This window comes from Cupressus sempervirens, chromosome 6 (genome assembly GCF_028749045.1).
Source record: "Cupressus sempervirens isolate cs-2001-9-10 chromosome 6, ASM2874904v1, whole genome shotgun sequence".
In the NCBI taxonomy this organism is placed as follows: Eukaryota; Viridiplantae; Streptophyta; class Pinopsida; order Cupressales; family Cupressaceae; genus Cupressus; species Cupressus sempervirens.
This window is the reverse complement of record NC_143123.1, coordinates 546,076,607-546,101,313: the sequence shown is the minus strand read 5'-3', so window position 1 is coordinate 546,101,313 and position 24,707 is coordinate 546,076,607. Positions and strand designations below refer to the sequence as shown.

Sequence of the window (24,707 nt, the reverse complement as noted above, 5' to 3'; positions counted from 1 at the left end):
AAAAAAATAAAAAAATTTAAAATTAAGAAATTTTATGTAGTTCGAATGGATTTAAAAATATTACCACTTCTTACATTGCAACATGTGCGAGATGAGATATGGTATTCCAGCAGCATGAAGAAAGAGAGCCATCAATCTAAAATGTCTGCTGCTCCATTTTTGCCGAGCTACTCCAACGAATGTTTGATGATTTTAAATTATCAAAGAAGCTTAACCGGGCACTAACCGTTGAGGTTACACTAGTTCTAAGATTATTTATGTACTATGAGAAGGAATATGTACTCCCAATTTGGAGAAAGGGCAATGCATGTTCGATTTTAACCTTAATTCAGTGTTATCATATATCATTTCTATTCTGACAGAAATCTTTTCGATTTTGGAAAGTTCTTCCCCGATTAAATTCGAGTAGATATACGACCAAAGCATAGCACCTAGTGAAACAAATTAGCATACAGATCACATGAAGGGAAACAAATTAGTGTGCAGAGCACATGATATTCGCCAATACCTGTTTGGAGACAATGTAATTCACAATGAATCATAAAGACACTCCATGATATTCATAAAGACAATGCAACAGTGATTTACAAAGACTCTTGCTGAGTTTCTCGCATTACAAAAAAATTCGCTTTCTTTCTCCTAAAATAAAACAAGTTTAGGCAACAAAAAGCTGTGAGTAGAATGCCATAAAACAGGGCAATCAGAGGGTTCGGACAAGAATGGATTGCAGGAGACATAGCGGGGCAAATAGTGGCGGGCTTTGGAAACAAAAAGGCCATCAAATTCCTGCAAAATCCCTCCAAAATGCCATAAAACAGGGCAAAATTTTCCGAGCAAAATCCCTACAAAATGCCATAATGCAGGAGACATAGCGGGGCAAATAGTGGCCCTTTCCCACTTCTTGTGACCACCGCTCTTTCGGAAAGCTCGGCATAACAAATTGACTTGATTTGGCGGGCTTCGGAAACAAAAAGATCCGCACTTTGGTGTGAAGGCCATCAAATTCCTGCAAAATACTTTCGACTTCTTCATCGGACTTAATGGAGACAAGAAAATCCAGATCTTCCCCGGGCAGCTGACACTTGAGCAGCAAATCGCAGCCAAACACCTTTTCAATTTTTGCAGACAGATCTGTCAAAAGAAAAAGGGTCAATCAAAGAATATTAAGAATCTATTTCTAGTCAATATTTTCTTTTCCCCTATTCAAATGAGTTTCTTAAAAAGAAAAATCTGAACCTGCAAAGGTGATGTTTCTAGCGACGCTTATGATCCTCGTCTCGCCGCCCGCGTAGCAGAGCTTGGAATCAGCGGGGCGGAGGAGAAACTTGCCTCCATATCTGCACAAACACTTCACGCGATTCGAACTCTGGACCGGAGGCTTTTCCATTCTCGGATACCAGACAAGAAGAATCGGAGGAAACAAGTGTGAAAAATCTAACTATTGTAGTCACTGATTATTAATCTCCTATCGTAAATGATTATTAAACTGCAGAACTCTGACAACCTCCTAATTTCTCACACTGATATTCCTCAGCGCTAACACTGCGCCCTTGCTAACACTGCAAGACTATTTGCTAACACTGCAAACTGCTTCTCCAAACGCTACTTCACATCCAAATGACCCAATGACCCCTTTCTATACTACTCCTGTTGGTAAACCAACGACCGAGATTAAATCTAACCAACGGTTGAGATTAAGACAACTCAACAGCCAATAATAGAATTGGTTGCAAAGTGTCCAAAAGGAATCACTAAAATTAGTAAATAATAACCATTTACTAATTTTTGGCAAGTGGACAAACACCTATCCAAACCACCCATAAATACAACCGCTATTCATAGATAAGGACAAACAGCTGTCCAAGCTACCCATAAATAGTGCTGCTATTTTCGGGTCAGAAATAACAGCTGTCCAACTAACAATAATTAACACTCCCTCTTAGCGAGGAAGTTGTTCTGCATGACACCCATCTTATCTCTGAAGAAGATAAATTTGGCCTTTCATAAAGCCTTCGTCAGAATGTCTGCTACCTGCTCATCTTTAGGTATGTATTGTAGTCGAACAACTCCCCTTTGTACACAATCTCTGATGAAGTGATATCTGATATCTATATGTTTACACCTATCATGAAACACTGGATTCTCAGACAACTTGATGCAACTTTGATTGTCACAATGTATCACAGTAGTCTCAACCTTCTCACCAAACAAGGCTACTAACAACTTCCGAAGCCATATAGCTTCACATGTTGCTATGCTAGCTGCTATGTATTATGCTTCTGCTGAACTTAGAGCCACAAACTTCTGCTTCGTGCTGAACCAAGATACAACTCCTGATCCCAAGCTGAAACAACACCCTGAAGTGTTCCTTTTGTCTATTGTACTTCCTGCCCAATCTGCGTCAGTATAGCCTATCAAAGAATATTAAGAATATTAAAGCGTGATGAATCAATTGACTTCCACGCCCACTTTGTTTCTTGGCATCTTTAAAAGCTTTCGAGCTGTGTGATGTAATTGCTCCTTTATTTATATGTAAAAATATTAATATTTAGTTGTAAATATAGTCTTTTTAAGATAAACAATATATAACATAGTTTTTAAATAAAGTGAGATAACTTTAGGGTAAATAAAATAATTTCAAATTATATTTCTCAACATATTAATATAAATATATGTGAAATATTTATATTAAAATTTACATGTATTTTGAAAAATATTTTAATATATGTATATGGGAGGAAACAAGTGTGAAAAATCTAACTATTGCAGTCACTGATTATTAATCTCCTATCGTAAATGATTATTAAACTGCAGAACTCCGACAACCTCCTAATTTCTCCCGCTGATATTCCTCACTGCTATCCCTACGCTAACACTACGCCCTTGCTAACACTGCAAGACTATTTGCTAACACTGCAAACTGCTTCTCCAAACGCTACTTCATATCCAAATGACCCAATGACCCCTTTCTATACTACTCCTGTTGGTAAATGACCCAAGGAATAGTCCATTCTCTCTTGATTCCTTCTCTGGTGCAGAACTCCTGGAAGACATTTCCTTTGTACTCGCCTCCATGGTCTGACCGAAGAACCTTTATCTTCTCTCCTATCGAGTTCTCCACAAGAGCCTTGAACTCTTGGAATCGACTGAAAACCGCATGTTTAGTCTTCAAGAAGCATATCCAAGTCTTTCTAGAGAAATCATCAATAAAAGTAACATAATACTCATATCCTCTGAGAGATTTCGTCGACATAGGTCCACAAACATCTAAATGTACTAGATCAAGAACACCCTTAGATCTGGTGTCACTCCTTGGAAAAGATGCTTTCGCAAACTTCCCCAACACACATCCCTTACATGTATCATCATGCTCTGTGCTCACCTCTGGAACACCTGTCACAGTCTCACGAAGAAATTTAAGTGCTCCATGATGAATATGGCCCATCCTCCTATGCCATAGCTCTCTAAGATCTCTAGGATTACTGTTGCTCATAAGTGCCTTAGGAGTATCAAACTGCAATCTATAAAGGCGACCACTCCTAACTCCAATAGTTATGGGTGATTTCCAATCCTTGTGCTTAATCAACACATGTGTCCCTCTAAAGAGTACATTATACCCCCTATCCTGAAGAAAAGATACAGAAATCAAATTCATACCTAAGCTTGGCACATATAACACATCATGAAGAGGAATTATCTTTCCATTCTCCCTCTGAAACTGAACAGTCCCTTTCCCAACAGGGTTGAGTTTGGACAAGTTTCCCATAGAAATCTGGATGTTGGTGTCCTCCTCCTTGTAACTGGAGAAGTACTCTCTAACTCCTGTCATATGAAATGACGCCCCATGATACTATCTCTACCGTGATATCTTCCCTCTCCTTTATAGATCTCTCCATTAATTCCTCCACATCCTTCTCCATCTCTTCCACATTATTCATTTTTCTCTCTGATCTCTATCTACTCCTCTCTCCTCTCCATCTCCTCTATTTTTATTTCCATCTCTATGTATCTCTTGCTCACCCACCTCCTCCTTGCCCTCACTCTTTGCCAACCCTCCCTCCCTATTGCAAACATAAACATGGTAGTATTGAAACTTGAATATCTTATCATCCAGTAGACTGCCATGGCTACATGTAAATAGAACACATATGAAGCTTATAGGGTCAAGTTTTGTTCCAAAGTACTTCATCTATTCAAAGAGATGGAGTGCATATTGTTATAGCCATGCATTGCATATCTTGTGATCATTGAATTCCATTAGACTATGCTAGGATGATGCATTATGTCAAACAACTTGCTTGTGCCTTCTGTATACTCCCACATTTTTCGTACACATCTATTAGGGCAATCAAAATGATCTCAAACAAGCATCTGCAATCGATTATTTTTTATGTATCTCTATCCCCTATTCCAAAGCTCCAAGCTTGCCACATGCGGAGAGCATATTGGCAAAGGTTGAGGTGTCTGGCTTGACACCTACAAATTGCATTTGCTTAAACATCCCCAATATTTTATCAACAAGTCCATTCTAGGTATATCCATCTATCATCGCATTCCATAAGTCACATCACGTTGAGGCATATTGTCAAACATTTTGTATCCATTATGCATGCATCCACATTTTACATACATGTCTATCAAAGATGTGACAACTACAACATTTGACAGAAGCCATCTTTTATTATTTTTTGATGTATTTCCATACCTTTCTCAAGAGCTCCAAGTTTGGCACAAGTTGGAAGGATGCTGACAAACATTGATGTGTCTAGTTTTACACCCAATAATTACATTTTATTAAAAAACTAAAGGCCTTGGTTTATAACAAGCCCATTTTGTACATACCCTACAATCATTGCATTTGAGGAGATCACATCCCATTTAGGCAGCTTGTGAAGCAACTCATTGGCTTTCTGTATACTACCACATTTTGCATACATGTCGATCAATGCAGTCAGAACCACGTCCAATAAAAATCTACTTTCAATTATCTTTTGATGAATTTTCTTACCTTGTACCAAATCTCACATGATGGCATAAGCCTGTAGAATGCTAGCAGATGTTGACGAGTCCGACTTTACACCTACAAATTGCATTTTCCTTAAAAACTCCAAGGCTTTATCCACAAATCCATTTTGCACATATCCAGCAATGATTGCAGTCCACGAGGCAACATCTGGTTTAGAAATTCTCTCTAACAATTGAACTACCTTTTGCATGCTACGACATGCCGCATACATATCTACTAGGCCAGTTAAAACTACATCATCTGACAAAAGGTTGCATTCAATAATTCTCTGGTGGTTTCTCATACCCTGTTCCAGATCTCCCATTTTGGCACAAATGGGACAGATGCTGGCAAAAGTTTCTGAGGTTGGTTCAATGCCTACCAATTCCATTTGCTTGAATGTCTCCAATGCTTCTTCACAATACCCATTTTGTTCATAGCCAGATATTATTGCAGTCCATGAAACCACATTTCACCGAGGCATCTCCAAAAATCTTCAAGGCCAAGTCAAGAACACCATTTTGCACACATGCGGTAACCATAGCAGTCCATGAGCCCACATCTTGATTTGGAACTTTATGGGAAAGCCTCGAAGCCTCGTCAAGAACACCATTCTACACATATCCCATAATCAGCGCAGTACATGAGGCCACGTCTGTGCTATGCATTTTGTCAAACAACTAGCAAGCCTTCTCCATTCTTCCACATTTAGCTTACACATCTACCAGGGTATTCATCATATTAAGTTCACATTGAAACCCACATCTAACAATTTTCCCATGGATCTGCGAACCGTGTTTTATAGATGCCAAGTTGGCACATAGAGGGATAACGATGGAGCAAGTGAAGTTATCAGACTGAAGAGCTACTTGTCATTGCATTTGGTTATGAACATTATCATTTCTAAAGAACAAATGCACTATCTTATCAAACTCATCGTTGCTTAAAAATTCTAACCTCATAGGCATTCTTGTCATGAACAAGTTCTAGTCATCTATTTGTGGATTTATGTCATTCAGATATGTGAGAAGATGATTAAATCTTCATTGTTGGATATCTTCGCCATCTTGCCTGAACACTATATCTAGTGTAAACACCATCTTGAATTCCTTCCATAGTAAGTTTTTCCACCTATTGCTATCATATGTTAGTATATCATTAATAGGTGGTAATTGCCCCAAATCAAGAAATAAAATAATAGATACACCTGAAAGAACATTGGAAATTTTTAAGTTAGGACCATTTTGTAAAATCATATAATATATGCATTATATATGACCTATGTTAATAATCATTAAAGAAGATGTTAATAGCACCATATGATGTAAAGAAAGGTATACATCCAAAGCTTATGTATGCACATTGTGGAAAGGCTTTCCTGAGTCAACAATCTATATTTTTGAACATGTTTTGGCTAATGAAGATCATTTCATCAATCAAAATATATCTAATATTCTCCACATCCTATTTAAAACTTGTAAGTGTTGTCTCTTCTAGCTCTGAAAAATTAATAATTGGTATGAAAACTTTGAATGAATGGTAGAAGCTCCTATTTCAAAAGCTTCAACTCTAGTTGGTGCAAGTGATAGAAATAGGGAAGGATCTATCATCACTGCCATTTGAAGAGATTGTCTAATGGAACCAATCAGATAAGGCTTTCGTGTTCCTATTGTTCCTTGAATTATCATAAGTAAAGGATTTCCCACTTGATTGCTATGGTAGTGTGTCATTATAATTGTTCAAATGCCTTTTGTTGATTTTAACTGAGAGTTGTAAAGTTGATGCACTGTGGGATGTCACCATATATACGACATTGATATTTTTTATTTGGGGGATGAAACTTATTGCGTGGGTTGTGTGCTCTTCACTCTAATAGTCTCTACACCAATTTGTATTTCTATCAATATCTTTTTTTCCCAACATGTCAATTTTGAAAACTAAAAAATGTTGACCATGGTATGTCTCGGATATGATTTCCCACTCATGTTCTTTTGTATTTTCTTGAATGCTTCTATTATCTTGTCTTTGAATCACTTGAAGGTTCCCCATTTTCTCCATGTGATTTTCTTTGGACATGGCAAGGATTATAGGCTAATGACTCCTAATTTTCTACTATAGTTTCATCATCATGACCAATGTCCATATCAACATTAAAAAAATGTTTATATAGTCCACCTACCTATTAGGATCATGTGGAGGAGTAGAAGAATACCTAGGAAAAAATTGATCGATAATTGTTGTCTTCCTTTTCTGCCATTTATTATCTATTCTATTTTTAGGATTGTGTATCAAGGACCTTTCCACATCAATCAAGCTAATACCTTATATACAAAGAGGTCTTTCTTTATAACCATCAACGAAAGATTCTGTGAATTCATCCTCATTTTCCTTGTCATTTATTACTATAGATTTGAAAACTTCACATGAGACATTCAGATTAACAAAATTTCTATTGCACTCAACCAACAGAAGTTCCAATAGCATATGACATGTTTGTTGAGCTCCAATATCTCTTTCTATAACTATCTTTATTAAAATATTTGCATATTCTCATGCCACTAAATCATCTAGATTTGAAAGATGAATCAAATTTTTTTGATATGTTTCAAAGCTTCTCTCTACTTTTTCTACAAATTTTGTAATGTATTTTATTACTACATGTCATGAAATTACAGGTTGCCAAACATTTGGCACTCCACAATTGTAATATATAGTGATTGTGTGAGTTAACTCTGTCATCATTTCTTGTAGTCTCAAATGTTTTCTCACCTTATTTTGCATCCTCCTATAACCTTTACAACCCCCCCCCCCGGCCAACCCCCCTCCCACACACACACAAGTACATATATGTACATTTATCGAGTGACTTGTGAGGCCCAATCTTCTATGGACTTGTCGAAAGTTATGATCACTTGGAGTTGGGTTTGGAATATGCATGCCTACAGGCACTCATCGTTGGATGAGCATGGGTAGGGTAGGGTAATATATGGGGGGGGGGGGGGGAGGTTTCTATCTTGTAGCCTGGTGATCATTTCCCAGAGGGCTGGCAAAGGAATGTTTAAGTAAGTGATAACTAAATAAAATCCTAGGTGGTAATATAACTTAAGACAATAAAATTCTTCAGTGTGAGAGCCTTTAGTTGGGAAGTTGAGTCCACATAGTTCCAAGCTTGGGCTTTTCGATGTCAAGAAACTCTCCATGATGTCAACTCCTACATACTAGCCCATTGAGTGTCTAATTAGGACCTATAGTTTATTCATTGTCTCTGATCTTGGTTTCAGTCATCATTACTGTATGGTGTGAGTGTTAGCCATGGACATTTTCTTTATGTTTTTTTATGGTTGGAACATTATCTCCATCAGCATGGTGAGAGTAGACCTTTGGGTTCCACGTGGTTGGGAGGCATAGCTACCTTCACCACTACTAGGGACCGATGTATAGAAATGGTCTATTCTCCCATTGCAACCATTACTAGATGTTTTCATTGGGTACTTTGGGTTCCAGAGTATGGGTTTCCTTTAGATTTATGCTTTATTTATGCTTTCATTGGAATGCTTGTATATCATGTTTAGATGGTTTTAGTATTGATGCATTTCCTTACTATGATGTTTAGCATATGATTTTATGATGTTATCTACTTAGTTGGAGTATCTATTTCTTTTTCTTTAGCATGTTAGATTTTTTGTTCTTATGATGTTATTACACTTTAGTAGTAATGTCCTTATAAGACAACTCCAACTATCTAGTTGGTAATTTGGGGTGTTACGCACAGGGGATGGCTAAGGCCTTCAAGGTCTCATGATGCTACTATGGTTGGAAGGATCTGTGCACTTGGTTGTTTTAGTTCATTGTGATGTGTTGAGTTGTCTCACACTAGTCTTGGCACTTTCTTGCGCAAAACACCAAATCAATTTTTACATTTTTTGGCTACTGAGCCAAGTACTTTCTCACGTTGTTTGGTGCATTTACTTGTGTGAAACAAATTTTCTCATGTAGCATATTGCACTTCCTCGTGTGAGATTTTTGTCTATTGTAGTCGTCGCATGAAAAGCAAGATCATCTCCACTGGTTTTCGAGGATCGCTTTTTGGTGTTTTAAGTACCCTTTGAGTTTACTTAATTTTCCATTCTTTGACAGATATTAGATTCTTCATTTTATTATCATCTTTGGTCTTCATTTTTCTATTTTTATTTGTCAATTTAGTAGTGGCATTTGGAGATTCGTTGGTTTTCTAAATCGTGGTTAAGTCTTTCATTGTGATCTTTGTGATCCTCATATGTTGAGTGTCATGTACATCCATACTTGTTTCAAACAAATTCATCTTGGCTTGTATTGAATCCTTGTTCCAAGGATCTTCAGGCGGGGCATTACATGTAGTATCAAAGCCCATGTTGCAACATTGGGATCTCTATGTTATGCTTCCACTATGATTGTATTTTCTATTTGTGTATTGATATCTCCTTGCAATTCATGCTTATGATTCTATGCTTGTGACATTTGTTCTAATCCTTATCTAGGGACTCCATACTGATGCCTCCTACACGTAGACCTAGTGGTTAGGGTGGTAACTGAAGGAATAACCATGACAAAAAATGAAAGGAAGAGGAATATAAGGGTGGAGAGGGATAATAGGATAATAATGAACAAGGTGGCATTGGGGCATTGATGTCGTTGCTACAAAAGATCCTAGCTCAGTTGGGACCTCATGCTAAGGAAAACCAACACAACGATGGTTGGGAAGAGGAATCTCATCATGAAGATTCCCAGAGGTTTGAGCATAAGGAAGAGGAATGTGACCATGAGTGTGACTGTTCTTGTATGCCACCTGGCAGAAGAAGGCAACGATGGAGGGTCCATGGTCAGGATGATGATGATTTCACTCAAGTTGAAATGATGTGGGAACTTCAAATATCCAAACCATTGCTATTTGATGGCTAGGAGATAGGACTCAAGGCTAAGACTTGGTTACTAGATATAGGTTGTTGTTTCTTCTTGCTACCTTATGGGAGAAACATGAAGGCCCATTGCGCTATCACACAGGTGAGGGTACATGGTTCCATTTGGTGGTATATGGAGTGTGAGAAGCTTCATATCAATGTGGTAGATCTCACTTGGGAGATCTTTGAGGAGAGATTCAGGGAGAAATTCCTTTTTCCATATTATTAGGAGGCTCATACTGATGAGTTTCATGAACTCAAGCAAGGGTACATGATAGTGGACCAGTATGATAATCATTTCTTTGGTTTGAGATAGACTCGAGTTACTGACTTGATGAAGCACTCCTCACGTAACATTTTGTCAGGAGCCTTCAGGACTCTATCATTAGGGATGTTCATGTTCACCATCCAAGGACACTTGTGCATGCCATGGAAAAGGCAAGAATTCTAGAGAGTAATGTGACCAGGGGGCTTAGCAACAAATTTGGTTCTTAGAACCAGAGTGCATGACCTTTAGGGTAGGATGCACAATACTCTCAGTCCCCTGGAAAGGGCCAGACTATAATGCCTGCCCCTAGTTTACATTTTGTTATTATTGCCGAACTCTTTTAGGCTAGTTTTATGCTTGATGATTAGTAGCATTATCTTTGAGATTATCATATATTTTTTCATATTTAGTTGATTTATGATAAGACTACTTGGTACTATTTACTTCATGTATGGATGATGATAGTTATTATAATCATTTCAGTCATTTGATGATGAGTAGATAGATGGATTATTATATGTGTTTTCTTATGGATACTTACCCCATACTGCATGTGTATGGTGTGCATTTATAATTTCTTTATGTATGACATTTCTGATGTGGTTAAGGAAGAGAGTTGTAGTCAGCTGCTAGTTGGGATCTACATGATGCACCACTTCCTGCCATTGCCTATTTAATTTAGTATATATGTGTTTGTACATACGTGGATTTTATGCAGATTGTAGGTATCGAGTATTAACTTCTCAAAATTGCTAGGATGAGTGTACCCTATCACATTATCTCAATGGTAAGAGAGGGGAGATAAATTTTTCAGTCCAATTCCTAAGCTTTAAAACCATTTGTCTTAGAAAATTAGGACAAGTATCTAAGTTGATTACCTTCCAAATGCATCGTATGACATAAATTTGTGATTATAACCCTTTAGTTGATCTTGTATGTGGTATTTTATGATGGGTTTTCGAATTTCATCTTATAGGTCTTTGGTGATTTTTCTATTAATTAAGTGTAATTAAAAGATTAAATTAATGATTTAATTTAATGGAAAATTAATATGATTATTTTCAATATCTAATTATATTTATTTAATTGGTAAATTAATTAAATAAAAAGAATGTAAATTTAAGGATAAAATTATAGTTTAATTTTAGAGTGTAATAATATTTATTTAATTAAGTAATTATATATTTAGGAGATCATTTTTTAAATAAATGCTAAATATTATTATTACTTGAGTTGATAAATATTTTATCAATTAAATGCTTTGAAAAGAAATTAAAGAATGGAAAAGATATTAATTTATTAAAGAGTTTTAAAACTGCATAATGTATGCATGAGATTAAAATATAATAAATTAATTAAAATAGAGAAGGCAAGTGAATTTAAATAAAGATATTTAAAATTTCATAAAGTTTCCATGAAGTTTTGAAAAGTTAATAAGGAGTTAAAAAGTTATAAGGAAGGAGTCCTCTCGGGTGATCACACAATTAGTGCCCCAAATTTAGGAGAGAATTCCTTATCAGCATTTGAGGGTCCATTTTTGAGGGACCAAGAATTTTGGAGAAGGAATTTTCAGAGAGAAGGTTTTAAAAGAAGAAATTTCTCTCACAATCTTTTGGGTGTTTGCGATTATAGCATCAAAACTAGGTAGATTCTTGTGTTTTGAGTCACTCAATTAATTACATTGTTTATTACTCTTATCTTCTTCATGATTGTTGAAATCTATTTTCCAAAGTTAGTTGTATGAATCTTTGAATCTTTTATTTTAAATTTATTGATATTCGTATTGGATTCCATCTGTATATTTAGAAATCCTCGTTCTGTAATTGAGAGAAATTAGTTTTAGACTAGGAAGGGTTTTGAACAAAATGAAAAATTTCAATTAAAAATTTGAATAGTTAATTGTATTTTTCCTCTTAGACTGTAATTGCAATATATATATATATATATATATATATATATATATATATATATATATATATATATAGTAGGGAGGGTAGCGGTGGGGATACCCCATGCCACCCCTGCTTACCCCACTGTCACAACCTTTAAAGTTACGGCAATAGGGTAGTTTGCTACCTATAGCAGTTGTATTACTATTGTCTACGGCAGCAAGTAAAACAGTTACGTGCAATAGTAGTATGACACTACTACCTGTGGTAATAGCAAAGCCTGTCGTCGTAGGTAAAGGATAGCAGGCCCTCAAATAATCACACTTTTTATTATTAATTTTTTTAATTTAATTATATTTTTAAAAAATATATTAATTATTATTTGTTAAATAATTAAAAAAATTATTAATTATTAATTAATTAATAATATAAAAATAGATTTATATATTATTAACATAGTTTTTTTTAATAATTATTAATTAATTTAATTGAATTTAGTTTAATTAAGTTTAATTAATAATGAACATAATTAATAAAGTTTTTAATTTATTTTATTATTATTATTATTGATTTTCAATAAAGTTGTAATTATTTTATTCGAAAATCAATACTTATTAGTTTAATAATTTAAAAAATAATTAGCCTTAAATTATTTTGGAATAATTGACTTAAAAATCAAATTAGGGTAATTATGCATTTTATTCAAATATATGAATGGGTTAAATTGTAAGGGCAAACTGTGAATCTCATCTATTTATAGAGTAACCTTAGAGTTGACTCGTTAGTATGCCTTTTCAGTATGAAAGGATACTAGTGCCGCATAGAATCACTAGGGGGTTGGAGAATTAAAAGACTAGCCAAGTAACCCTAGAGTTGGTTTGTGCGATGAAACTTGCCCACTAGCAGTATAGATTTCCTACATGTCTTTGTTCGCCTCTGGGTCTAGATGTCAATTTATCTTGGAACCTTTGAGTTAAATTACTTTTAGGGTTTTCTAGACATATATATTACTTTTGATTTTTGGATTGATATCCTATTTGGGACTTGACACTATCTTCTCAGTGTGGTAGGAGTGGGCCTTTTTGGGTTACCACGTGGTCGGGTGGTAGTGCTTTTTACTCTTACGATTGAGATCCATCTATTGTTTCCATGGTTGGAGTTTCTTGTCTCCTTTTCCTTTCATTCTGTCTTTGTGTATTATGATGGATGGGTATATCTTTATGGTGGGTGATCTTTACTTATTGTATTGTACTTTATTTCATTGATCCAAAAGGGATGATGTAACCTATTTTTATAAGTATATATTCTTTCAGCCTTTCATACCTTCTAACATGTTCATTGGATGATTGTGCATTCTAAATTTATTGCCAAGTGGCATTTCAAACAAATGTATATTATTTAAACAGACTTGAAATTGTAATTATTCTTTCATGTGGATGTGGTATTTATTACACTTACTATTAATTAAATTTAAATGTGACTCAATGTCTTGCTCGATCCTTAAGGAATGTAATTTGTTATGTTTGCTTATGTATGATTGTATGTTATTGCTTCAACTGCTTTATGTTTGGTATGCATGTTGTTCTTTTTTTAAAAAAATGTTTAGCAAACTTAGCAAAACTTTAGGTTTCTTCTTTTGGATCCCTTGGTGGGGCATTACATCTGGTATTAGAGCCCAAGTTCTACATTGGGAGCTTTGGGCATATTAGAATGCCACTAGTTGTTAACTAGTTGAACTAAAATGAAATTTAAACAGTTATGTATATCTTTTTCAAACTAAAACTTGAACTAGTTGAACTAAAATAGAACTTAAACTTTTAGTTATATATTTTTAAACTTGAATACTTAAACTTCAAAATTGGAATATACTTAAACCTAAAATAGACAAAACTGAAAATTGAATTTATTTTGTTTTCAAAACATGTGTCTTTTATGTATGCTTTGTAGTAGTATGTTTATGGTTATTATAGTATCTTGTATCTTGGATAATATTGTAGGATGGTATCTGGGACGAGATTTTCAATTAGAGGTTGTAGCCTAGGTCGTGGAAGAGGTTGTGGATGAAGTAGAGATATTAGTGTACATGAGTCTATCCACGAAGGCCTTATTTAGGAAGAGGTTAGGGATGAGCATGTTAAAGTGAGCATCAGGAAGAGAACCATAGAGAGCATTAGGCAAACTCAGAGGAGGTTGACCTGAGGAAAATAATAAAAGCAATCATTGATTGCGTACCTCTTATTCATGGTCAGGATCGAGCACATCAGGCAGGACATGAGCGTACACTTAGGTCTAGGAGCCCTTGGAGGGACCATTAGAGCTCCATTGTAGCTGCTCAGATGAAGGATATTCAAAGGTCCAAGGTCAAACTCTTTAATAGGTTGGGTTCAGGTTATGTAGCCAAGCAGTGGCTTATTGCTCTTGACAGGGTTTTTGCTATCCAAGACTTTGACACTAATGTCAAAGAAAGGTATGCCATCACCAACCTAGAACTCTTTGGAGCCACTTGTTGGACTATCAAAGAGAAGAAGCTAGGCATAAACATGAACAATTTCACATGGGGGTTATTCTTGGAAAACTTTCATGAGCGATTCCTACCAGAGGAATGGAACCAACAAAGAGCTAATGAATTCCACAACCTAAGACAATTCACTATGACCATAGTAGGGTATGAGCACAAATTCTATGAGCTCATGCCCTATTTAGGAATTAAGGATAACCTAATGTAGTTGGCACAACATTTTATCAGAGGCTTGAACAACCATCTAGTTGGAGGTGTTAAAGTCTTTGAACCTAGAACCCTCAAAGATGTAGTACATCGAGCCATTCTTTTAGAGCAGGGTGTGAACCTAGGACATGGGGGTTTTGTGGGAGCACCTACAATATCAAGGTCGAAGGGTAATCTGAGAGCAAGTGGTAGTGGGAAACCTCCTTCTAGAGGTAATCAACAGTAGGGAGGAACTTATCCTCCGACACAGAGTGGTGGTAGTGGTTCCAATGCTAGGAGCTATCGTAACACTCAACACAACAAGAGAAATCAATACACTCAACCTACACAGAGCAAGTAGTCTTATGCTAGTGGGGGTAGCATTCAGCAGTCTAGTGCACCTAGAGTAAAGAGGAGTTTTGATGGAGAGTGTTTCTCATGAATACAATGTGGAAACAAGTCATCCTATTGCCCTCAATGGAAACCACAATTCTTAGACCAAAGACCCACACGTTTGGAACCTATGGTTGGAGATATGGGTAGGTCCTAGAGAGTGTTCTCAATGGATTCATATCCTCCTATGGGGGAAAGGGTCCAATGGGAGCCACACAATGAGTTCTTTAGTTTTACCATTCTTGTAGGCTCCCAGGAGTAAGCCTAAGTCTATGGGGGGTAGATGTAGTGCTTGCCCCTAGTTTACATTTTGTTATTATTGCCGAACTCTTTTAAGCCATTTTTATGCTTGATGATTAGTAGCATTATCTTTGAGATTATCAGATATTGTTTCGTATTTAGTTGATTTTATGATGAGACTACTTAGTACTATTTACTTCATGTATGCATGATGATGGATTATTATATGTGTTTTCTTATGGATACTTACTCCATACTACATGTATATGGTGTGCTTGTATATTTTCTTTAAACCCATTTGTCCTAGAAATTTAGGACAAGTATCTAAGTTGATTACCTTTCGAATGCGTTGTATGACGTAAATTCGTGATTATAACCCTTTAGTTTGATCTTGTATGTGGAATTTTATGATGGGTTTTCGCATTTCGTCTTATAGGTCTTTGGTGATTTTCCTATTAATTAAGTGTAATTAAAAGATTAAATTAATGATTTAATTTAATGGAAAATTAGTATGATATTTTTCAATATCTAATTTTATTTATTTAATTGGGAAATTAATCAAATAAAAAGAATTAAATTTAAGGATAAAATTATAGTTTAATTTTAGAGTGTAATAATATTTATTTAATTTAGTAATAATATATTTAGGAGATCGTTTTTTAAATAAATGCTAAATATTATTATTACTTGAGTTCATAAATATTTTATCAATTAAATGCTTTGAAAATAAATTAAAGAATGGAACAGATATTAATTTATTAAAGAGTTTTAAAATTGCATAAAGTATGCATGAGATTAAAATATAATAAATTAATTAAAAAAGAGAAGGCAAATGAATTTAAATAAAGATATTTAAAATTGCATAAAGTGTGCATGAAGTTTTGAAAAGTTGATAAGGAGTTAAAAAGTTGTGAGCAAGGAGTCCTCTCGGCTGATCGCATAATTAGTGCCCCGAATTCAGGAGGGAACTCCTTATCAGCATTTGAGGGTCCATTTTCGAGGGACTGAGAATTTTGGTGAAGGAATTTTCAGAGAGAAGGTTTTGAGAGAAGAAATTTCTCTCACAATCTTTTAGGTGTTTACGATTTTGGCATCAAAACTAGGTAGATTCTTGTGTTTTGATTCACCAAGTTAATTACGTTGTTTATTATTCATGTCTTCTTCACAATTGATGAAATCTATTTTCCAAAGTTTGTTGTATGAATCTTTCAATCTTTTATTCTGAGTTTATTAATATTTGTATCAGATTCCATCTGTATATCCAGATTGAAAGACTAATTAGAAATCCTTGTTCTATAATTGAGAGAAATTAGTTTTAAACTGGGAAGGGTTTCGAATGGAATGAAATTTTTTAATTAAAAATTCAAATGGTTAATCATATTTTTGCTATCAAAAATGCATAAAAATGCATAAAAAGAAAAACCCATTTAGGTTTTGAAACCTCATCAAGTTTCTAGGATGAAAAATCTATTGAAAACCCAATCAGGTTATGCAAAACACGATTGGGTCATTCAAAACCCAATGGGTTTTGAAGAAATAAAAATAGGCTCCACTCTGGAAGCCATAACTTTCACATCCAGACTCTGATTGACTCCATTTAAAATGTATTGCAAAGATATTGAAGAGATCTGCAACATTACAAAACTAAAATAATAGTATGAAAAAAAAAATCTTTTCCATCCATTATAATCAATCATGGTCTAAAATAAGTAGTCATTCTTTTCCAAACATGGGGCGAATAGGTAGGTAAGAGTATTATGATAGTTTTTATCTTTCGATAATCTCTCTCATTTCCTCTATCCCTTTCTCACACACAAAATCACTCATTCTTTTACTCACTAATGCCTAATCTCTCTCTTACTAACTCTTAGCTTCTCTCATTCTCACACCAACTCCTAACTTCTCTCTCTCTCTCTCTCTCTCTCTCTCTCTCTCTCACACACACACACACACACACACACACACACACACACACACACACACATTCCCTTGTCTCTCTTACTCTCTCTATCCTATCCTCCCACCTCTCTCTCTCTCTCTCTCTCTCTCTCTCTCTCTCTCTCTCTCTCTCTCTCTCTCTCTCCATCTTATTTCCCCCCTCCCCCGCTCTCCCTATAGCTCACTCTCTCCATCCTATCCCCCTGTCTCTCTCTCTCATTCTCTCTTATCCTATCCCCTCTCTCTCTGACTCCTAATCCCTAACCTCTCTCTCTCTCTCTCTCCATATTTCTCTCTCTCTTTCCATGTACAATCTTCTCTCACTCTCTCCATCTTATCTTGTTATCTATTTCTCTCTCTATCTCTCTCACTCACTCTTATCCGATCCTCTCTCTTTGTTCTTATATCCTACTCTCTCTCTCTCCCTCTCCCTCTCCCTCTCTCTCTCTAACCCATAATGCCTAACCCCCCCCCCCCCTCTCTCTCCCTAACCTCTAATCCTTGAAATGGGAATTTCATGTTGAGAGAGAGAGTAGAGGATAGGAAGAGGGAGAGGAAATAGGATAAGAGAGAGTGAGAGAGAGATGAAATGATGGAGAGAGGGACATGAGAGAGAGAGAGAGGGATAAATTTGTGGAGAGAGAGGGACATAGGAGAGAGAGAGATAAAGAGAGGATAGGATAAAAGAGAGAGAAAGAAATGGAGAGAGTTAGAGAGAGAAGAAGTGATGGATAGAGAGGGATGAAGGAGAGAGAGATTAGGGCATATGATGAAGAGAGAGAGGGGGGAATGTGTGTGTGAGAGAGAGAGAGAGAGGGATAAGATGGAGAGAGAGAGAGAGAGAGGGAGGGAGGGAGAGAGAGAAATATGGAGAGAATGGGATAGAATGGTGAGAGAGAGAGAGAGAGAGAGAGAATTAACATTATGGTACCATTCATGTTTACCTATTGATTATGCATTTGAAAAACAATGACTACCTTTTTTAGATTATTCTTAATTTAAAATGATGGAAAATAAAATTTTAATGACATGGGATTAATTTGTCTACATCATGTTGTAGATCTCTTTGCCATCTTTCCAACGCATCTTGAATGGAGTCAATCAAACTCTATATGTGAAAGTTATGGCCTTCGGAGTAAAGCCTACTTTTAGTTCTTCAAAACTTGATCAAGTTTTGGAGAAGTAAATTTTACTTCTTCAAAACCCAATTAGGTTTTGAATGTAATTTTTCATTTCATAACCTAATCGATTTATTTGAACCCTAGAAACCCAAAAGGGAAACAACCCAAAGGCTTGGGAGACTATTTTCCCTCCAATTTTTTTCCTTTAGACAATTTTTCATCTTCTAAGTTGAATTCTCATCTTTGCCTTCATCAAGTTTTCTAATGGTGAAGTGAGTATCTCTAAAATCACCACCATAATCTTACACATCTTCTTAGCTTTCTAACCATATAAATGCTTCTTTTTTTGGAAAATATTAACATTGTAAAGTTTAATTACATTTTCTAATGCCTTGACATTCCTCATAGACATATGTCTACCATTTTTTTAATAACTTTTTATAGACTTAACCAAATTCAAAATAAATTATATATAACTGTTCTACACTTGATTCTATACACCTTTTTAGAAAAAAAAAATCATTTTCAATTATTTTGATACAAGTTATGCTCAGCACATGAATAGGTACCAAAATTTCAGGATGTAGTCAGTTCAATAATTCATAATTTACAAAATAATAATTATAAAATTATAAAAAAAATACACAACTTCTAGATATTACTCTTAACTTTCATCCTACCAAAGGGATATGTAAGATACTAAATATAACTTTATCTTTTGTGCTACCCACAAAAACAACTATGTTATGTTTTCTTAAAAAATTTGGGACTATTTTTCATGTGCATAAGGTTTGACCCACCTAATATTATCCATTTTGTAAAAACTCTAGCATTTTAGAAAGTAGATTTAGAGTACTACAACTTATATGTTTTAGAGATCTTGTCAGTTTTAGTGCATGACCCTCAAAAGTCTTGTCCAAGTTGAGGTTTAGCTAATTTCAAAAAAAAAGGTGTTCACTTATACCCCTCTTTTTGTACACAATCTTGGTGCACTTATGCAGTTATTTAATGCGTTTATTGCTTCGATTATGTTATTATATGCAATTTCACTTGATCATGTGTATTAGTGTGCAAGATTTATATTCCTAGCAGTGGCACGTGGATTTAGTGATTCAGTTGTTCATATTTTACCAATGTCATGCATGTATGGTTGACATATCCTTAATTAATTATTTAAATAAAACCTTTCAGTGATTATTAATTCCAAACTCATTTACATTATGTGACTAGACTAGTGAGCATGTCTGTGCATTTAGAGGTTCACATCATTGCAAAAGTTGTTAAGGAAATTTCTATGATTTTGGGTTTTTGGGCTTTAAATTTGATTGAATTTAATTTCTACCAGCTTTGCCATAGATGAATTCCTATTACTAGGAATAGCCTGTTTTCATTTGGGTCAATTCATAGTCTAGCTAGTCTAACTGGCTAATTGCCTTAATTAACTATTCACTTGAAAAGTGAATAAGTATTGAAAGAAGAATTTAATTCCTCACTTCTCACTTTTGCAATTTGGAAAATTAACAGCTTTTTTAAAAATATTTTTCTGAATGATTTTATTTATATTCATTGTGAGAGCTATGGGCATGGGATCTTCGCGAGGATGGGCTCATTGGATCCAGCTAAGGAAGACCTTGCTTTGCCATCATTTTTGGTCATATCTACGACTTATTTATTTTAGCTAACTATTTTCCATTTTAGCCCTTTTGACTCTCATGTAGAACTTCCTCATTTTCTTTTTTCAGCTCCTTTTCTGGTATTGTTTCTAGTAGTTGTTTGTTTGGAGGTTGAGAACTAGTGTTCCCCTCCATTTGTGTTTGTTGATTCTACCTGGTTGGTCAGGTGTGAACGTTTTTCCCACTTTTGGGGTGAGAGTTTGGGGTTTCACACTGTTATGCTGGTCATTTTTGCAATCAATGTCTGAACCAAAATTTTATTGTATTTTCGAGGCTTTTGTACCCAAAGATCAAGTGGGTTTTAATTTCAAAGTTTTCCATTTTTGGGGTTTTTACCTTATTTTGCATGTTTCCCTATTTTATCAAGTTTTCTTGGCATGATGTTGGTCATGAACTTAGATCATCTATTGGGATGCTAGTTAGATCATTGTTGTAATTTTATGTTGAATTGGGATGTGGATCACATCTGTCCTCTCGAGCTTGTTTTCAATTGAGTGACATTTTTCTTGTGTTCTCATCTAGTCCTTGTGTAATGATCTTCATGATGGTGGTGCACCACACACAAGTACATACATGTACATTTGTTAGGTGATTTGTGAGGCCTAATCTTCCATGGACTTTTTGAAAGTTATGATCATTTGGGGTTGGGTTGGGAATATGCATGCCTACAAGCACTCATCGTTGGATGAACATGGGTAGGGTAGGGTAGCATATGGAGGGGACTTCTATCTCACAACCTAGTGACCATTTCCTAGAGGGTTTGCAGAGGAATTTTTAAGTAAGTGATAACTAAATAAAACACTGGGTGGTAAGAAAACTTAAGATAATAAAATTCTTTAGTATGAGAACATTAAAGTGGGAAGTTGAGTCTGCACAGTTACAAGCTTGGGCTTTCCAATGCCAAGCGACTCTCCATGATGTTAGCCCCTACATAATAGCCCATTGAGTGTCTAACCAAGACGTGTAGTTTATGCATTGTCTTTGATCTTGGTTTTAGTCATCATTACTATCTAGTGTGAGTGTTAGCCATAGACATTTTCTTTATGTGTGTTTCTGGTTTGATCATTATCTCCATCAACATAGTGAGAGTGGACTTACAGGTTCCACATGGTTGGGAGGCATAGCTACCTTCACCATTATTGGGGACTAGTGTACAAAGATGATCTATTCTCCTAGTGTGACCATTGTTAGATGTTTTCACTGGGTACTTAGGTTTCCATAGTATGCTTTCTTTTGATTTATGCTTTCATTGGAATGTGTATATATCATGTTTAGATGATGTTAGTATTGACACATTTCTTTATTATGATGTTTAGGATATGATGTGATGAAATTATCTAATTAGTTGGAGTATCTATTGCTTTTGGTTTAGCATGTTAGATTTCCTGTTCTTATGATGTTATTATGCTTTAGTAGTTTTTTCCTTATAAGATAACTCTAACTATCTAGTTAGTAGTTTGTGATGTTACATGTTAGAGATGGCTAGGGCCTTCAAGGTCTCAAGATGTTATTATGGTTGGGAGGAACTATGAACTTAGTTGGTTGTTTCAATTTATTGCAATGTTTCTTCTATATACTGCAATGTTACTTTGAGTATGTTGTTTTACTGCTTGTTTCAAATGATTGTAGTTTTGTCTTGCAATTTAGTGTTTAACTGCCTATGCCTTGATTTCTGGATTTGGTACACCCTGATGTAGAGGAAATTCATTTCTTAGCTTTTTAACTTTATGTTTTCTAGCATTCCGTTTTGGATCCTCATGCAAAATTTCACTTTCTCATGCCAAAGTGCAAAAGTTCATGTGGTGTGCTGGGTTTTCTCACACCGCTCTTGGCACTTTGTCACATGAAACCCCACACTAGTTTTTAGGTGTTTTGGTTTTTGATCCAAGTACTTCCTCACGTTGTTTGGTGCATTTCCTCATGTGAAAGATAGTTTCTCATGTGGTGTGTTGCACTTCCTTGCATGAAATTTATGTCTACTATGGTCCTCCTACAAAATAGGGGACAACTCTAACTATTTTTAGGGATCATTTTTAGGTGTTTTAAGTACCCTTTGGGTTTACTTAATTTTTCATGCATTGATAGATCTTAAATTCTCCATTCTATTGTTGTATTTGGTCTTCATTTTTCTATTTGTGTGTGTCAGTTCGATAGTGTCATTTGGAGATTCATTGGTTGTTGGGATTGTGGTTATGTCTTCCATTGCAATCTTTGTGATTCTCCTATGTTGAGTGTTGTGTACATCCATACATGTTTTTTAAAAAAAATTATCTTGGCTTGTATTGAATCCTTGTTCCAAGGATCTTCGAGCGGGGCATTATGCATGTACTTTATTAATGACCCATCTATATTTGTATATATATCTTGTTTAAATCAAATGAGTTGGTTATTTATAGTTGAATAATTTTTTACAAATGTATAACAAAAATCCCCAAACAATGATAATTTCTTGAAAACACTTGCAAAATCAGTGCTATGTTAAAAATAAAAAATCCTATCGGCTAATTGTAGCATGCACAAAATCATGCTACTGCTAGTTTTATATTGTTCTTTGCATTTACTTAATTTTAATTGCATGTAAGAGGGAATCATATTTATCTCTTACAAGTTCAATGTATAAATGTATGCTTTCATTTTGGACAAAGTGTTAATACCAATATAAGATTACTAGTTGCTCTTCTAATCTTTTAAGATGATAATCAATTTAAAATTGAAAATCTCTTGTTTGTTATTATGTCAAAATTTTCCCAAAGAAATAAATTTTAACCTTCTCCAAAATATTTTAATAAGATGTAATTAAGATAATAAAGACACTTTAATCAAACCCCACTCTAACTACGACTGGCCTTGGGTGATTATGGAAGGAAGGGGAATATTAACACATGCTATTGAGTGAGGTTTTTTGGTTTTTAGGAAACCTTGCAGTCTTATGATGGTATTTTACTACCTTTACATTTTCATCTTAGGTGTAATTTATTTAACCTATGGTGACTACTAAACCTACAACAAGGGGATGTCAAAAAATTTTGAGGACTTGGTGGTTGAGCTGGGTGGAGGTATGGGCACCAGTGATCACATTGAACCTATGGGAATGGAGGCTTGCATCCATAAGAGTGAAGTTGCGATGGTTTATCTGTGGGAGGGTGGCTTATTACCATTTATGGAAGGGATGACAAATCATGATGAGAACATCTTGATGCAATTCTTCAACTTGTGGAATGATATAAAAGTAAACATCAATGGGATGGGTTTCAAAATCATAGAAGAGGCTATTGTTGAGGTTGGAGGGTTTTCCTTGGGAGGCACAAACTAGCACAAGTAGGCTAGAGTGAACAATGAAACCAATCTGCAGAAGTTCTTCAAATTTAATAATTAACCAATTCAAATGCATGGTGGGTTTTCCAGGGAACATCTTCCTAATCCCTGGAGTGTTATTTGCTATGCCATAATGAGATATATTACCCTCAAGGATTAATTTCAAGTACTTTATTACTACCATTTCCCGATTCTCAACCATTTCAGAAACTTGGATCAGATTTCCTTTCCATGTCTTTTTTTGAATTCAATGGAAGACAATATCTATAAGGCTAGGAAAAAGAAAGAGGAAGGTAAACCCTTTTATCTCATTCACCAGGGTTTCATGAATAAACTGTATATCTACCACCTTTCCCCAAACCCCCCCCTTCTAGTCAACCCACTAGCCACTATCACTCCCCAAATTTCTTTGAACCCTATCCCTAGCTCCAGCCATAGAGAAACCAAGAAAATCCCTACCCCTAAGGTTAAAATAAGCCTCATTCATTCGGATACAGATAATGGGAAGAGTAAGAAGAATGCTCAAAGAACTACCAAATGTCTCCAATTGGAGAAATTCAAGTCCACCCCCCCCCCCCCCCAAAATAGGAATTTAGCTATGAGTCTACTAAGAGTGACATAAAACCCACCAAGAGGAAGAGACCACACTAGGACATTGGTAAGAAGCTTTTCTCTAGCCCACCTATTCCCTCTCACATTTTGGATACCATTGAAGTTGTCCCATCCTCGGATAGAAATGGGGGGAGGACATCACCTCCCTCATTAAAGGTACTCTCAAAGGTGGGGGAGGAATGCGAAGCATAGCCATGGCCAGAGCCAAAGCAAGGTTTGGTTGGATAGGCTAGAGCAATCAAGGAAGGAGATGATGGACAATCACATTGGCATCTGCCAAAAATTTGACACTGGCAGAATTTTCCACAAAAGTTATGCATTCCACTGCCACTAGTCTTTATTTCTTATAGGTGAATAAGGATGTGAAGGACTTGGACAAAGAGAGCAAGACTACCCACTCCATTTATGTCTTTCTAGCAGAGAACTAGCTGAAGACACTCCTGAACAAACTTGTCAAAGAGGAGGGGGTGAACGTGAACAAGGACAAGCCTGAGGAGAAGAAGAATGAGGAACCATAAATGAATGAGGGTATCTATCCCTGATTATGTCTTTTCCTTTTTCTTTTATGTTGTCAAACACTCTGAACTTGATGTCTTATGGGGTTTTATTATA

General features: G+C 35.5%; 2 protein-coding genes across 2 annotated transcripts; both read right to left on the bottom strand.

The window, feature by feature from the left end:
* Positions 1–613: 613 nt before the first annotated feature.
* Positions 614–1,393, bottom strand: LOC149553414 (RAF-like serine/threonine-protein kinase 24). Its single transcript, XM_089789894.1, has 2 exons — positions 1,237–1,393; positions 614–1,131 (listed from the first exon to the last, which is right to left on the bottom strand). Exons 1-2 carry the CDS (start codon positions 1,385–1,387, stop codon positions 779–781), a joined length of 504 nt encoding a protein of 167 aa, XP_089646020.1. The 5' UTR covers positions 1,388–1,393; the 3' UTR covers positions 614–778.
* Positions 1,394–5,021: 3,628 nt separating this feature from the next.
* Positions 5,022–5,396, bottom strand: LOC149553413 (pentatricopeptide repeat-containing protein At1g31430-like). Its single transcript, XM_089790331.1, has one exon. It carries the CDS (start codon positions 5,394–5,396, stop codon positions 5,022–5,024), a length of 375 nt encoding a protein of 124 aa, XP_089646457.1.
* Between the last annotated feature and the right edge of the window lie 19,311 nt (positions 5,397–24,707).